The sequence below is a fragment of the Taudactylus pleione genome, unplaced genomic scaffold (assembly GCF_031769625.1).
Source record: "Taudactylus pleione unplaced genomic scaffold, aTauple2 ptg000523l, whole genome shotgun sequence".
Classification (NCBI taxonomy): domain Eukaryota; kingdom Metazoa; phylum Chordata; class Amphibia; order Anura; family Myobatrachidae; genus Taudactylus; species Taudactylus pleione.
In genome coordinates, this window is record NW_028284925.1 from 2,977,937 (window position 1) to 2,993,939 (window position 16,003).

Consider the following 16,003-nt stretch of genomic DNA (forward strand, 5'->3'; position numbering starts at 1 on the left):
ACAAGGGGGACATACAGGGTGCTAAGGTGAAGGAGTACTGTAACACAAGGCAGACATACAGGGTGCTAAGGTGATGGACTGTGCAGTGTGTGGACAGAGAGATAGTCCTTGTACTGTAACACAAGGGGGACATACAGGGTGTTAAGGTGAAGCAGTACTGTAACAAGGGAGACATACAGGGTGCTAAGGCGATGGACTGTGCAGTGTGTGGACAGACAGATAGTCCTTGTACTGCAACACAAGGGGGACATACAGGGCGCTAAGGTGAAGGAGTACTGTAACACAAGGGAGACATATGGCGTGCTAAGACGGAGGAGTACTGTAACACAATGGGGACATACGGGGTGCTAAGATGGAGGAGTACTGTAACACAAGGGGGGCATACAGGGTGATAAGACAGAGGAGTACTGTAACACAAGGGGGACATACGGGGTGCTAAGGCGAAGGAGTACTGTAACACAAGGGGGACATACAGGGGGCTAAGGAGGTGATGGACTGTGCAATGTGTGGACAGAGATAGTTCTTGTACTGTAACAGAAGGGGGACATACAGGGTGCTAAGGTGAAGGAGTACTGTAACACAAGGGGAACATACAGGGTGCTAAGGTGATGGACTGTGCAGTGTGTGGACAGAGAGAGAGTCCTTGTACTGTAACACAATGGGGACATACGGGGTGCTAAGGTGAAGGAGTACTGTAACACAAGGGGGACATACGGGGTGCTAAGACGGAGGAGTACTGAAACAAGGGGGACATACGGGGTGCTAAGACGGAGGAGTCCTGTAACACAAGCGGGACATACGGGATGCTAAGACGGAGGAGTACTGTAACACAAGGGGGACATACAGGGTGCTAAGGTGAAGGAGTACTGTAACAAGGGGGACATACAGGGTGCTAAGGTGATGGACTGTGCAGTGTGTGGACAGAGAGATAGTCCTTGTACTGTAACACAAGGGGGACATACAGGGTGCTAAGGTGATGGACTGTGCAGTGTGTGGACAGATAGATAGTCCTTATACTGTAACATAAGGGGGACATACAGGGCGCTAAGATGGAGGAGTACTGTAACACAAAGGGGACATACAGGGTGCTAAGGCAAAGGAGTACTGTAACACAAGGGGGACATACAGGGTGCTAAGGTGATGGACTTTGCAGTGTGTGGACAGACTGTTGAACATGTATGGAGAGGAAATTAAATAAAATGATGTGGAACATCCATTGTACATCTACAGGACGGAGGAACTCGGAGGTTATTCGTGTATCGCCAGTGGGGACACTGCATATGCGACAGACGCTAGATTCACCTTCATCCATTGCTGGAAAGTCCTCCGTAGGAGTAAGGTGGTCGCCAGCTGTTCTGCCCGCTGGTTCCGCTCAGCCTCTATCTCTGTGACTGCATGTAACCAGCCCAACAGGCTGCCCCTCAGGAGCGCATGACGGTGGTGAGACGCCGCTCGCTGAGGACGGAGAAAACAGTTTCCATGAGTACTCAGTACACTCTCTAATACTGCCCTGCTGGCATGTCCTGCCCGATGCCCATCCCTGCAGTACTCAGTACACTCGCTATTAATGCCCTGCTGGCATGTCCTGCCCGATGCCCATCTCTGCAGTATTTAGTACACTCTATTAATGCCCTGCTGGCATTTCCTACCCGATGCCCATTCCTGCAGTACTCAGGACACTCTCTATTAATGCCCTGCTGGCATGTCCTGCCCGATGTCCATCCCTGCAGTACTCTGTACACTCTCTATTAATGCCCTGCTGGCATTTCCTGCCCGATGCCCATCTTTGCAGTATTTAGTACACTCTCTAATAATGCCCTGCTGGCATGTCCTGCCCGATGTCCATCCCTGCAGTACTCAGTACACTCTCTAATGCCCTACTGGAATGTCCTGCCCATATGCCCATTCCTGCAGTACTCAGTACACTCTTTATTAATGCCCTGCTGGCATGTCCTGCCCGATGCCCGTCCCAGCAGTACTCAGTACACTCTCTAATAATGCCCTGCTGGCATTTCCTGCCCGACGCCCATCCCTGCAGTACTCAGTACACTCGCTATTAATGCCCTGCTGGCATGTCCTGCCCGATGCCCATCTCTGCAGTATTTAGTACACTCTCTATTAATGCCCTGCTGGAATGTCCTGCCCAAATGCCCATTCCTGCAGTACACTCTTTATTAATGCCCTGCTGGCATTTCCTGCCCGATGCCCATCCCTGCAGTACTCAGTACACTCACTATTAATGCCCTGCTGGCATTCCCTGCCCGATGCCCCTCCCTGCAGTACTCAGTACACTCTCTAATAATGCCCTGCTGGCATTTCCTGCCAGATGCCCATCCCTGCAGTACTCAGTACACTCGCTATTAATGCCCTGCTGGCATGTCCTGCCCGATGCCCATCTCTGCAGTATTTAGTACACTCTCTATTAATGCCCTGCTGGCATTTCCTACTCGTTGCCCATTCCTGCAGTACTCGGTACACTCTCTAATAATGCCCTGCTGGCATGTCCTGCACGATGTCCATCCCTGCAGTACTCAGGACACTCTCTATTAATGCCCTGCTGGCATTTCCTGCCCGATGCCCATCCCTGCTGTACTCAGTACACTCTCTAATAATGCCCTGCTGGCATGTCCTGCCCGATGTCCATCCCTGCAGTACTCAGTACACTCTCTAATAATGCCCTGCTGGCATTTCCTACCCGATGCCCATTCCTGCAGTACTCGGTACACTCTCTAATAATGCCCTGCTGGCATGTCCTGCACGATGTCCATCCCTGCAGTACTCAGGACACTCTCTATTAATGCCCTGCTGGCATTTCCTGCCCGATGCCCATCCCTGCAGTACTCAGTACACTCTCTAATAATGCCCTGCTGGCATGTCCTGCCCGATGTCCATCCCTGCAGTACTCAGTACACTCTCTAATAATGCCCTGCTGGCATTTCCTGCCCGATGCCCATCTCTGCAGTATTTAGTACACTCTCTATTAATGCCATGCTGGCATTTCCTGCCCGATGCCCATCTCTGCAGTATTTAGTACACTCTCTATTAATGCCCTGCTGGCATGTCCTGCCCGATCTCCATCCCTGCAGTACTCAGTACACATTCTAATAATGCCCTGCTGGCATTTCCTGCCGAATGCCCATCCCTGCAGTACTCAGTACACTCTCTATTAATGCCCTGCTGGAATGTCCTGCCCATATGCCCATTCCTGCAGTACACTCTTTATTAATGCCCTGCTGGCATTTCCTGCCCGATGCCCATCCCTGCAGTACTCAGTACACTCACTGTTAATGCCCTGCTGGCATTCCCTGCCTGATGCCCGTCCCAGCAGTACTCAGTACACTCTCTATTAATGCCCTGCTGGCATGTCCTGCCTGATGCCCATCCCTGCAGTATTTAGTACACCCTCTATTAATGCCCTACTGGCATTTCCTGCCCGATGCCCATCCCTGCAGTACTCAGTACACTCTCTAATAATGCCCTGCTGGCATTTCCTACCCGATGCCCATTCCTGCAGTACTCGGTACACTCTCTAATAATGCCCTGCTGGCATGTCCTGCACGATGTCCATCCCTGCAATACTCATTACACTCTCTAATAATGCCCTGCTGGCATTTCCTGCCCGATGCCCATCCCTGCAGTACTCAGTACACTCACTATTAATGCCCCGCTGGCATTCCCTGGCCGATGCCCGTCCCTGCAGTACTCAGTACACTCTCTATTAATGCCCTGCTGGCATGTCCTTCCTGATGCCCATCCCTGCAGTATTTAGTACACTCTCTATTAATGCCCTGCTGACATTTCCTGCCCGATGCCCATCCCTGCAGTACTCAGTACACTCTCTAATAATGCCCTGCTGGCATTTCCTGCCCGATGCCCATCCCTGCAGTACTCAATACACTCTCCAATAATGCCCTGCTGGCATGTCCTGCCCGATGTCCATCCCCGCAGTACTCAGTACACTCGCTATTAATGCCCTGCTGGCATTCCCTGCCCGATGCCCATCCCTGCAGTGCTCAGTACACTCTCTATTAATGCCCTGCTGGCATGTCCTGCCCGATGCCCATTCCTGCAGTACTCTGTACACACTCTAATAATGCACTGCTGGCATTTCCTGCCCAATGCTCATCTCTGCAGTACACTCTCTTAATGCCCTGCTGGCATGTCCTGCCTGATGCCCATCCCTGCAGTATTTAGTACACTCTCTATTAATGCCCTGCTGGCATTTCCTGCCCGATGCCCATCCCTGCAGTACTCAGTACACTCTCTAGTAATGCCCTGCTGGCATTTCCTGCCCGATGCCCATCCCTGCAGTACTCAATACACTCTCCAATAATGCCCTGCTGGCATGTCCTGCCCGATGTCCATCCCCGCAGTACTCAGTACACTCGCTATTAATGCCCTGCTGGCATTCCCTGCCCGATGCCCATCCCTGCAGTGCTCAGTACACTCTCTATTAATGCCCTGCTGGCATGTCCTGCCCGATGTCCATCCCTGCAGTACTCTGTACACTCTCTATTAATGCCCTGCTGGCATTTCCTGCCTGATGCCCATCTCTGCAGTATTTAGTACACTCTCTATTAATGCCCTGCTGGCATGTCCTGTCCGATGCCCATCCCTGCAGTACTCAGGACACTCTCTATTAATGCCCTGCTGGCATTTCCTGCCCGATGCCCATCTCTGCAGTATTTAGTTCACTCTCTAATAATGCCCTGCTGGCATGTCCTGCCCGATGTCCATCCCTGCAGTACTCAGTACACTCTCTAATAATGCCCTGCTGGAATGTCCTGCCCGATGCCCATCTCTGCAGTATTTAGTACACTCTCTAATAATGCCCTGCTGGCATTTCCTGCCCGATGCCCATCCCTGCAGTACTCAGTACACTCGCTATTAATGCCCTGCTGGCATGTCCTGCCCGATGCCCATCTCTGCAGTATTTAGTACACTCTCTATTAATGCCCTGCTGGCATTTCCTACCCGATGCCCATTCCTGCAGTACTCGGTACACTCTCTAATAATGCCCTGCTGGCATGTCCTGCCCGATGTCCATCCCTGCAGTACTCAGGACACTCTCTAATAATGCCCTGCTGGCATTTCCTGCCCGATGCCCATCCCTGCAGTACTCAGTACACTCTCTAATAATGCCCTGCTGGCATTTCCTGCCCGATGCCCATCTCTGCAGTATTTAGTACACTCTCTATTAATGCCATGCTGGCATTTCCTGCCCGATGCCCATCTCTGCAGTATTTAGTACACTCTCTATTAATGCCCTGCTGGCATGTCCTGCCCGATGTCCATCCCTGCAGTACTCAGTACACATTCTAATAATGCCCTGCTGGCATTTCCTGCCGAATGCCCATCCCTGCAGTACTCAGTACACTCCCTAATAATGCCCTGCTGGAATGTCCTGCCCATATGCCCATTCCTGCAGTACACTCTTTATTAATGCCCTGCTGGCATTTCCTGCCCGATGCCCATCTCTGCAGTATTTAGTACACTCTCTAATAATGCCCTGCTGGCATGTCCTGCCCGATGTCCATCCCTCCAGTACTCAGTACACTCTCTAATAATGCCCTGCTGGAATGTCCTGCCCATATGCCCATTCCTGCACTACTCAGTACACTCGCTATTAATGCCCTGCTGGCATGTCCTGCCCATATGCCCATTCCTGCAGTACACTCTTTATTAATGCCCTGCTGGCATTTCCTGCCCGATGCCCATCCCTGCAGTACTCAGTACACTCACTATTAATGCCCTGCTGGCATTCCCTGCCCGATGCCCCTCCCTGCAGTACTCAGTACACTCTCTAATAATGCCCTGCTGGCATTTCCTGCCCGATGCCCATCCCTGCAGTACTCAGTACACTCGCTATTAATGCCCTGCTGGCATGTCCTGCCCGATGCCCATCTCTGCCGTATTTAGTACACTCTCTATTAATGGCCTGCTGGCATTTCCTACCCGATGCCCATTCCTGCAGTACTCGGTACACTCTCTAATAATGCCCTGCTGGCATGTCCTGCCCGATGTCCATCCCTGCAGTACTCAGGACACTCTCTATTAATGCCCTGCTGGCATTTCCTGCCCGATGCCCATCCCTGCAGTACTCAGTACACTCTCTAATAATGCCCTGCTGGCATGTCCTGCCCGATGTCCATCCCTGCAGTACTCAGTACACTCTCTAATAATGCCCTGCTGGCATTTCCTGCCCGATGCCCATCCCTGCAGTACTCAGTACACTCTCTAATAATGCCCTGCTGGCATTTCCTGCCCGATGCCCATCTCTGCAGTATTTAGTACACTCTCTATTAATGCCATGCTGGCATTTCCTGCCCGATGCCCATCTCTGCAGTATTTAGTACACTCTCTATTAATGCCCTGCTGGCATGTCCTGCCCGATGTCCATCCCTGCAGTACTAAGTACACATTCTAATAACGCCCTGCTGGCATTTCCTGCCGAATGCCCATCCCTGCAGTACTCAGTACACTCTCTATTAATGCCCTGCTGGAATGTCCTGCCCATATGCCCATTCCTGCAGTACACTCTTTATTAATGCCCTGCTGGCATTTCCTGCCCGATGCCCATCCCTGCAGTACTCAGTACACTCACTATTAATGCCCTGCTGGCATTCCCTGCCTGATGCCTGTCCCAGCAGTACTCAGTACACTCTCTATTAATTCCCTGCTGGCATGTCCTGCCTGATGCCCATCCCTGCAGTATTTAGTACACCCTCTATTAATGCCCTACTGGCATTTCCTGCCCGATGCCCATCCCTGCAGTACTCAGTACACTCTCTAATAATGCCCTGCTGGCATTTCCTGCCCGATGCCCATCCCTGCAGTACTCAGTACACTCTCTAATAATGCCCTGCTGGCATGTCCTGCCCGATGCCCATCCCTGCAATACTCAGTACACTCACTATTAATGCCCCGCTGGCATTCCCTGCCCGATGCCCGTCCCTGCAGTACTCAGTACACTCTCTATTAATGCCCTGCTGGCATGTCCTGCCTGATGCCCATCCCTGCAGTATTTAGTACACTCTCTATTAATGCCCTGCTGGCATTTCCTGCCCGATGCCCATCCCTGCAGTACTCAGTACACTCTCTAATAATGCCCTGCTGGCATTTCCTGCCCGATGCCCATCCCTGCAGTACTCAATACACTCTCCAATAATGCCCTGCTGGCATGTCCTGCCCGATGTCCATCCCCGCAGTACTCAGTACACTCGCTATTAATGCCCTGCTGGCATGTCCTGCCCGATGCCCATTCCTGCAGTACTCTGTACACTCTCTAATAATGCACTGCTGGCATTTCCTGCCCAATGCTCATCTCTGCAGTACACTCTTTTAATGCCCTGCTGGCATGTCCTGCCTGATGCCCATCCCTGCAGTATTTAGTACACTCTCTATTAATGCCCTGCTGGCATTTCCTGCCCGATGCCCATCCCTGCAGTACTCAGTACACTCTCTAATAATGCCCTGCTGGAATTTCCTGCCCGATGCCCATCCCTGCAGTACTCAATACACTCTCCAATAATGCCCTGCTGGCATGTCCTGCCCGATGTCCATCCCCGCAGTACTCAGTACACTCGCTATTAATGCCCTGCTGGCATTCCCTGCCCGATGCCATCCCTGCAGTGCTCAGTACACTCTCTATTAATGCCCTGCTGGCATGTCCTGCCCGATGCCCATTCCTGCAGTACTCAGTACACTCTCTATTAATGCCCTGCTGGCATTTCCTGCCCAATGCTCATCTCTGCAGTACACTCTCTTAATGCCCTGCTGGCATGTCCTGCCTGATGCCCATCCCTGCAGTATTTAGTACACTCTCTATTAATGCCCTGCTGGCATTTCCTGCCCGATGCCCATCCCTGCAGTACTCAGTACACTCTCTAATAATGCCCTGCTGGCATTTCCTGCCCGATGCCCATCCCTGCAGTACTCAATACACTCTCCAATAATGCCCTGCTGGCATGTCCTGCCCGATGTCCATCCCCGCAGTACTCAGTACACTCGCTATTAATGCCCTGCTGGCATTCCCTGCCCGATGCCCATCCCTGCAGTGCTCAGTACACTCTCTATTAATGCCCTGCTGGCATGTCCTGCCCGATGCCCATTCCTGCAGTACTCAGTACACTCTCTATTAATGCCCTGCTGGCATTTCCTGCCCAATGCTCATCTCTGCAGTACACTCTTTTAATGCCCTGCTGGCATGTCCTGCCTGATGCCCATCCCTGCAGTATTTAGTACACTCTCTATTAATGCCCTGCTGGCATTTCCTGCCCAATGCTCATCTCTGCAGTACACTCTCTATTAATGCCCTGCTGGCATTTCCTGCCCAATGCTCATCTCTGCAGTACACTCTCTTAATGCCCTGCTGGCATGTCCTGCCCGATGTCCATCCCTGCAGTATTCAAAGCAAGGAGTAGGATTCGCAATGTCTATATATTTTGTGCCCATGTTACTGGATGGCAAGTGGACGTTCACACACAGGCTAAGTGTTCCAAGGGGGTATATAGAGAATTGTGGGCCATTCAGAGGAGAGGGGGGGCCTGATTCAGAGCCGGACGCTCTGACGGAGCGCTCACACTGAATCAGGGCGTTTTTGATTTTTTTCTAGCGGCCTCCTGGCCGCTCGCATAGCCGTGGGTGACTGCCCACAGCTATAGCGAGCGGCCATGATGATGGTCGCGATGGTCAAGACCATCGTGATCATCGGGCTTGCGACGAGACCCTTGTGGTAGGGTCTCGTTCATCGCAAGCCCCAGAGAGCTTTCGGCTCTAACAGAGCCGGAATCTCTCCACTGACATCACTCGTGATGTCAGTGGGGCCACCCCCAAACGGCAAGCGTTCCCTCAGGAACGCCTCCGTTTGGGCTGCCACCCCCCCGGCCCGCCCACCAAACGGGGCGAGCTGTCACTCAAGATCGACAGCTCGCCCCCTTTGGTGCGAGACCCGGAGCGACGGATTGCCCGTCGCTAGCCGGGTCTCACGCATGCGCACGACGGTGCCGGCTCCGTCGTGCACATGCGCTGTGGGCCACCATCGACCCGGTTGCGAGCGCTCAGTGCTTGTGACCGGGTGTCTGAATCAGGCCCAGAGTCTGCAGAGATGTGAGACAGATCTATAGCACCAGGAATAGGGCTGGTACAGATTTGCAGATAGTGGTGATAATGGCTGCTCTCACAATAGGATGGACGGGGAGGAGGGGATGGGCGGGCGTTGCGGCTGCATTGAATGTAGTCTGAGACCCGCATTTATTTCCAAGCAATGACAACTTGGGTGCAGGAGTAACTCAGCCCCGTACTAAATAAAGTATGAAGGTAAAAAATTCTACATGACTTTAAAAAGAAGTTTTGCTACAAAAGTATAGTATGAAATATTTCCTCTACTCTTCAATCGGAAACAATATAAATCCGATTCCTTGGGTGACAGAGATCCCGGGATTAATGTCAGAACTAAGTGTATCATTGATTATAAAACGCTGCATGGACCAGTGTACAGCGTCCAGCCGCTTTCTTACCTCCACGTCATGCCTGGACTGCGCCACCAACTTCTTCCAAGGTCCGAGGCCCCAGAATTTCAGCAGCCTCTTCTCCTGGTGCAGCCTGGCCTTCTCGTTCAGGCCTCGCTCCCTCTGCAGCCTCCTCTGCTTCTCCTCCTCTTTCTGGGAGTTAGAGGGAAACACAGACAGGTGACAACTGCTAGAGACACCCGACATCAATCACCACTAATTAGTGGCTGTGGTATAAGAGATAGACAGTAATGCGGTAGACAATGTCTAGGTAGACACTAGGGGGTAAATTTACTAAAGTGAGAGTTTTTAGAAGTGGAGATGTTACCCAGAGCAACCAATCAGATTCTAGCTATTATCTTCTAGAAGGTGCTGGTTACATGTTAAGTAGAATCTAATTGGTTGCTCTGGGCAACATCTCCACTTCTAAAAACCCGCACCTTAGTAAATATACCCCTAGATGTTAGACAGACAATAGGTCGACATGGTCAAAAGGTCGACACACTAAAGGTTGACATGTAAGATGTTTGACAGGTACAAATGATCGACCGGGTCAAAAGGTCGACATGAAAATGGTTAACACATTTTTTTTTTTTTTTGCCCTAGTCTTCACCCTAACCCTCCCCTTGGTGCCTAACCGTCGGGGTAGGTGCCTAAACCTTAACCATCTGGGTAAGTGCCTAACTGTGGGGGTAAGTGCCTAACCCTCCAGTAAGTGCCTAAGCTTAAGAAAAACGAAAAAAATTTCATGTGTCGGCCATCTTTGTGTCGATCATTTTCACGTTGACCTTTTGCCCCTGTCAACCTTCTTACATGTCGACCTTTAGAGTGCCGACCTTTTGTCCCTGTCGACCTACTGACTGTCTAACATCTGGTGTCTATCTAGACATTGTCTATCTAATTACTGTCTAGCTACAGTCCGGAACCCCAATTACAGGCAGGACGAATGGCTTTAGTTTTGGAATCACATTGAGCAATCCTGGAAGATATCTCTTAACAGGATATTTGATACAAGTCTGTGAGAGGGAGGAAGCTCTCAGACCTAGTATCATGGTGGTTTGTGTTTTGGCCTAAGTGGCCTAGATTTCCCCAATGGAAATACTGGCAGCTACATTACTGGTCAGGGTAACACTGATCAGCATAATTACCGCCATGTCCATTAAAGCTCTGTGCACAATATGCCATTATAGCTCCGGACTCTCTCTGTGAAGATCGTGGTCACATTAATCATCACTTTGTTACCTGTCTCTGCAGCAGCTTCTCCCCTCTCTTCCTCTCCAGCTGAGTTTCCTTCTCCGCTGCCTCCATCTCCAACCTCTGCCTCTCTGCTGCCCTCAGCTGGGCCTGTGAGTGATAACAAGGGCTCAGTGAGTGCAGCCACTTTATTACAGAGACAAATCACAGGTGGGGATTTAGCAAGGTTAAGATTTGCTAGGAGGAAAAGCTCCAGGCAAATCACTGAGTGATACCATATAACTGCGGCTTATCCTCACCAATTTCTCTTCCTCTCGTCTCCTTCTCGCCTCCTCCAGTAACCGCTTCCTTTCCGCTCGTTGTGCTGCCCTCTCCTCCATAGCTGTGACGGGAGACATGAATGTGTCAGTGTTCTTAAACTATGCAACACAAATATACTGTATTCACACCAGAATGCGTGTGTCACCGACTATCCTCACCCTGAACGACTGTGTCTCTGTCTGTTCTCACCCTGAATACATCCCTGCCTGTCCTCACCCTGAATACATCGCTGCCTGTCCTCACCCTGAATACATCGCTGCCTGTCCTCACCCTGAATACATCGCTGCCTGTCCTCACCCTGAATACATCGCTGCCTGTCCTCACCCTGAATACATCGCTGCCTGTCCTCACCCTGAATACATCGCTGCCTGTCCTCACCCTGAATAACTGCATCACTGTCTGTCCTCACCCTGAATAACTGCATCACTGTCTGTTCTCACCCTTAATACATCACTGCCTGTCCTCACCCTGAATAACTGCATCACTGTCTGTCCTCACCCTGAATAACTGCATCACTGTCTGTTCTCACCCTGAATACATCACTGCCTGTCCTCACCTTGAATAACTGCATCACTGTCTGTTCTCACCCTGAATACATCACTGTCTGTCCTCACCCCGAATAACTGCATCACTGTCTGTCCTCACCCTGAATAACTGCATCACTGTCTGTTCTCACCCGGAATGACTGCATCACTGCGTGTCCTTTCCATGAATGACTGCGTCACTTGCTGTCCTCACCCTGAGTAATTGCATCACTGCCTGTCCTCACCCTGAATACATCACTGCCTGTCCTCACCCTGAATACATCACTGCCTGTCCTCACCCTGAATACATCACTGCCTGTCCTCACCCTGAATACATCACTGCCTGTCCTCTCCATGAATGACTGCGTCACTGGTCTGTCCTCACCCTGAATAACTACATCACTGTCTGTTCTCACCCTGAATACATCACTGCCTGTACTTACCCTGAATGACTGTGTCACTGCCTGTCCTCACCCTGAATGACTGTGTCACTGCCTGTCCTCACCGTGAATGACTGTGTCACTGCCTGTCCTCACCCTGAATGACTGTGTCACTGCCTGTCCTCACCCTGAATGACTGTGTCACTGCCTGTCCTCACCCTGCATATCTGCGTCACTGCCTGTCCTCACCCTGAATGACTGTGTCACTGCCTGTCCTCACCCTGAATGACTGCGTCACTGCCTGTCCTCACCCGGAACAACTGCGCCACCACCTGTCTGACCTATCCTAATCTTGATCTGTACCTCTGACCGCAGGATGAGGGGAGGATGGTCCGGTGATCTTCCTGGCAGTGGAGACGGTGCTTTGAGCAGGACTAGTATTTGAATGTTCAGAAGAAAATGGTAAACTGTGGAGACACAATTCCAGATACACAACACTGAAACAGATTGGTACTATTACTTTACTTCTGCCAATTACGGTATTTGGAGCTGTGTTCTGTCCCATGGCCACACACAAGCATTATTTTGAAGCATTTCATGCAGGTTCCACTTGTGTTACACAGAAACTGTATACTCATTCTATAGTTTATATCACATTCCCTGATCATCGCCATTGAATAAAGAAAGGTTACAGCCATCAGTCATACCTACAAGGTGCCTCAAGTCTCTGATGAGAGGGACCCTCCATTGATGGGTCACTTCCTGCCCTGTGGGTCCTATTGGGTGGCAGGACTTGGCCGGACAGTTCTGCGGTCACAGCTGTGGCTCTTCTGGCTTCCTGCTTGGAGATCATTAGTCTCTGGTTCTCCATCAGACCCAGGATCATCTGTTTCTGCTCCTCCAGTTGCCGCCTCTGCTCTTCAATCATCGTCTTCTGGAAGAGGTGTTGGTTCTCAAAGTTCTCCCCATTGGAAGTGGGTTTCCTCAGGTGGCCTGATCTCTGGGGTGTCTTGGGGGAGTGCAGACGGTGCTGCTCCAGCTCATCGGATGTGAGAGCCGCGTGGTGCCGCGTCACCTGCCACGCATGCTTGGGAGCCGATGTTAACTTCTCTGGGGGGGTCTTGTGAAGGATGACGCGGGTCATAGAATCGCTAGCTACACTTCTGCTCTCTCCCACCTGCAATCCAATAGGAGAAGACATTATACCATGTAAAGGTGCTAAAGGGGTTGCCCAAACCTCTATTTTGCCTTCCGCATCTGCCACATGAATGAGGGTCCACAGCCTCGGGAGCCCACCATAATTGTCACCTGATCATGCTGGAAGAGTAAATCCTTCCAGCCCCTTCCCCTAGAGATTTTTGGGAAGGACAGAGTCCTCCTGAGCTGCGAGCTCACACTGTGATGACTTCAGGGAACGTGGGCTTGCCATCTATTTGTAGGGTTGAAAAAACAAAACTTTCCTTTAAGGAGATTGTGGAAGCGTAAAAGCATTTACAATTTGGTGTCCTCAAATTCCAGAGAACATCACCCCCTGCAGGGACAAGGAGCTGCTGCACCTAATAATAGCTTTTACTTACAGTAGGACTGTTGCCTGGATCAGTACAGGGGCTGAATATATAAAAGGTAACACAAGTGTAATTACCTCTTTCTCTGCGGTTTCACCGGCACCAACATTTGCCTCCATCTGATTCTCGCTGCTCTGGTTGCGGCTCCCGAGAGATGAGGCCGCGTCCAGAAGAGCCGCCATCTTTCTCTTAGTCTCCTCTTTCCGAGTTTCGAGCTCCCTCTTCTCCTTCTCCGATCTACAATAAAGCTGCCACTCTATCAGGTAGTGACGCAGGAGCCGCTTCTGGTAACACTCTGCCGCCACCTGCTGTTTCCTGGAGACGTCCCATAAGAGAGGGGTGGTAGATGTACATAGGTGATGTTAGACTTACTGTATGTGCTTCATTATGGCATCACTCGTACTGTGATTACCGGTATAAGACAGAGCAGTGCAAACTCACAAGATCATGGACATGTCTGTGACTTTAAATTATGAAATATGAAAGCTGTGGATCTCTGATTAAAATACATAAACTAAATAAACCAAAACATTTTTCTTTTCCTAGAATATATAACCCAGTATAGTCTCTCCCTAGCGAGGGCACATTTATTTAAGTTAACTATAATTCCTACAGAATCCGTCTACAGACAGCAAAGGAGGCGTCAGGTACATAGAGAGATAACTGGGAATGTCTGAATACCGCTACATACACATCTTTCTACTTCAGGGTCCATAGGGGGTCCACAGGGTTGACCTTGGGGTATAGCTGGATCTGGATCCATGGGCACCACGCAGTTAAAGCTTTAGCTGCTCCCAGGATGCACTTGGGTCCAACCTCCTCTATACCCCGCCCCCGGCCACAGCACCTCAGTTTGAGTTGGTGCCCGGCCGGAGTCGGGTCACCTGCGCAGGGGGGCTGCAGGAGCAGCCCCCAAAAGCTTTCTATTTTTATTTAAAAAAAAAAAAAAAAAAAAAAAAAAAGAGCCTGTTAGATTTTTATTTTAAAACAGAGGCTCTAGTGTGGCAGCGACGGGCTGTCTATGCAGACGCCCACGCTGCCGCTCTCCTTCCCCGCTGGCGCCGCGACGCCAGTACTGCACTGGGGATCGCGGCGGGAGGCCAGAGTCCGTACTAGCCGGACTCTGGGTCCCTCCCTGGACTGCTGCCGGAGTCGCCGGGGACAAGGTAAGCCGCGAGTTGCCGATTAGCGGCGGCTCGCGGGTTTTGCCTGCAGATGCAGTCCTTTGCCCCCGGTCCTAGGGGACAGACCGGGGGCCGCTAGCGGTGGCGGCGGGCTCCCCCTCTGAGGAGGAATAACCCGTGGGACCACTAGACCACCAGGGATATATGGCAAGCGGGATGCCGGCAAGCCCTGGGGTTAATATGCTAGCCAGGGGAGGAAGCCTTCCCCGTCAGCGGCTCCTCCCCTCAGCTCAGCGCGCCTTTCAGCATGGAGTCTGGCGTCGCTGAGCTGCAGTTACACGGCCACTCCTCCTCTGAGGTCTCCAGCAGCCATTTTCTCACAGTGGCAGCGCAGATCTTCAGGGAGCACGCGGACCGGTCCCCCTGTGTACCTCTCCCCTGATTAAGGACAGCGTACACAGCACTATAGCCCTCCCAGACACTGAATCTGGGCAGGTTGATTGTAGTGTAAAGGTGCAGTGAGTATATCTTCCTGCATGGTATGTGACTTTTGCTAGTGCTGCCTGTCTGTGCTTATTTTCTACTTACTGTCAGCTTATACCTATCCCTTTACTTCTCCTACAAGCCCTACAGGTGTGTGGGGGAGGGGCGTTTCTACTGACCTCACTTATATAGATCACGTATTTGTGAGGTCCGTCACATACAGTTGTGTGCTACTCAGTGCCATATTGTGGGCTGTTGTTCAGCACACCGGTGAGTGCGTTTTACTTCTACCCTGGTGCCAGATATATAATATATTCTGTCATGTCAGACAAGGAGGTTGAGCGCTCAGTGGCTCCGGTGTTGGCCTCCTGCGGACGCTGTTCTGCAGGAGTAGATAGGGAGGATTTGTCACAGGATGGCCTGTGTAGTCGATGCCAGGTGGCTCCTGGCCCATCCAGACCTTCTCTGGCACAGGAACCACCGTGGGCGATGTTTTCTCAAGTGCTGGTGTCTATTGCGGACCGTCTGTCGGTCCCGACTCCTCTCCCTACTAGGTCGTTGTCCCAGCCGACCATCCCCCATTCCCCGGGTGTCCCGCAGTTATTGCGGAGTCCTCCTGGGTCTCAGTCGGTGGGTCCCTATGCGGGGTTGCCTATGTATATACAGGCTTCCCCTGTGCCGCAGCAGCCTGTGGTACCTTTTCAGGCCCCTATGGTGACTCCTCCACCCTGGGTGGATGTGCTCTCCAACTCCGTGCAAAATTTGGCGGCCGCTTCCTCGGCTTTTCAGTCAATGTTGCAGACTGACATGCCTTCTAGGATTTCAAAACGCCCACTCATGACACGGGCTGCTCAGGTATCGGACTCAGAGGGTTCCTCAGATGATGGGGAGGTCCCTGATGAC

At 51.5% G+C, this 16,003-nt stretch overlaps 1 protein-coding gene across 1 annotated transcript in view; it reads right to left on the reverse strand.

Annotated features, from left to right (window-relative positions):
- The window catches only part of CCDC191 (coiled-coil domain containing 191), a 120,771-nt gene that overhangs the window by 4,685 nt on the left and 100,083 nt on the right, over positions 1-16,003 (reverse strand). Inside the window, exons 9-15 of the mRNA XM_088450757.1 lie at positions 13,571-13,808; positions 12,636-13,105; positions 12,292-12,395; positions 11,003-11,085; positions 10,752-10,853; positions 9,519-9,662; positions 1,303-1,455 (exon numbers count right to left, since the gene is read on the reverse strand). Of these exons, the coding sequence (XP_088306883.1) occupies positions 1,303-1,455; positions 9,519-9,662; positions 10,752-10,853; positions 11,003-11,085; positions 12,292-12,395; positions 12,636-13,105; positions 13,571-13,808 (1,294 nt within the window). The remainder of the gene's footprint in view (positions 1-1,302; positions 1,456-9,518; positions 9,663-10,751; positions 10,854-11,002; positions 11,086-12,291; positions 12,396-12,635; positions 13,106-13,570; positions 13,809-16,003) is intronic.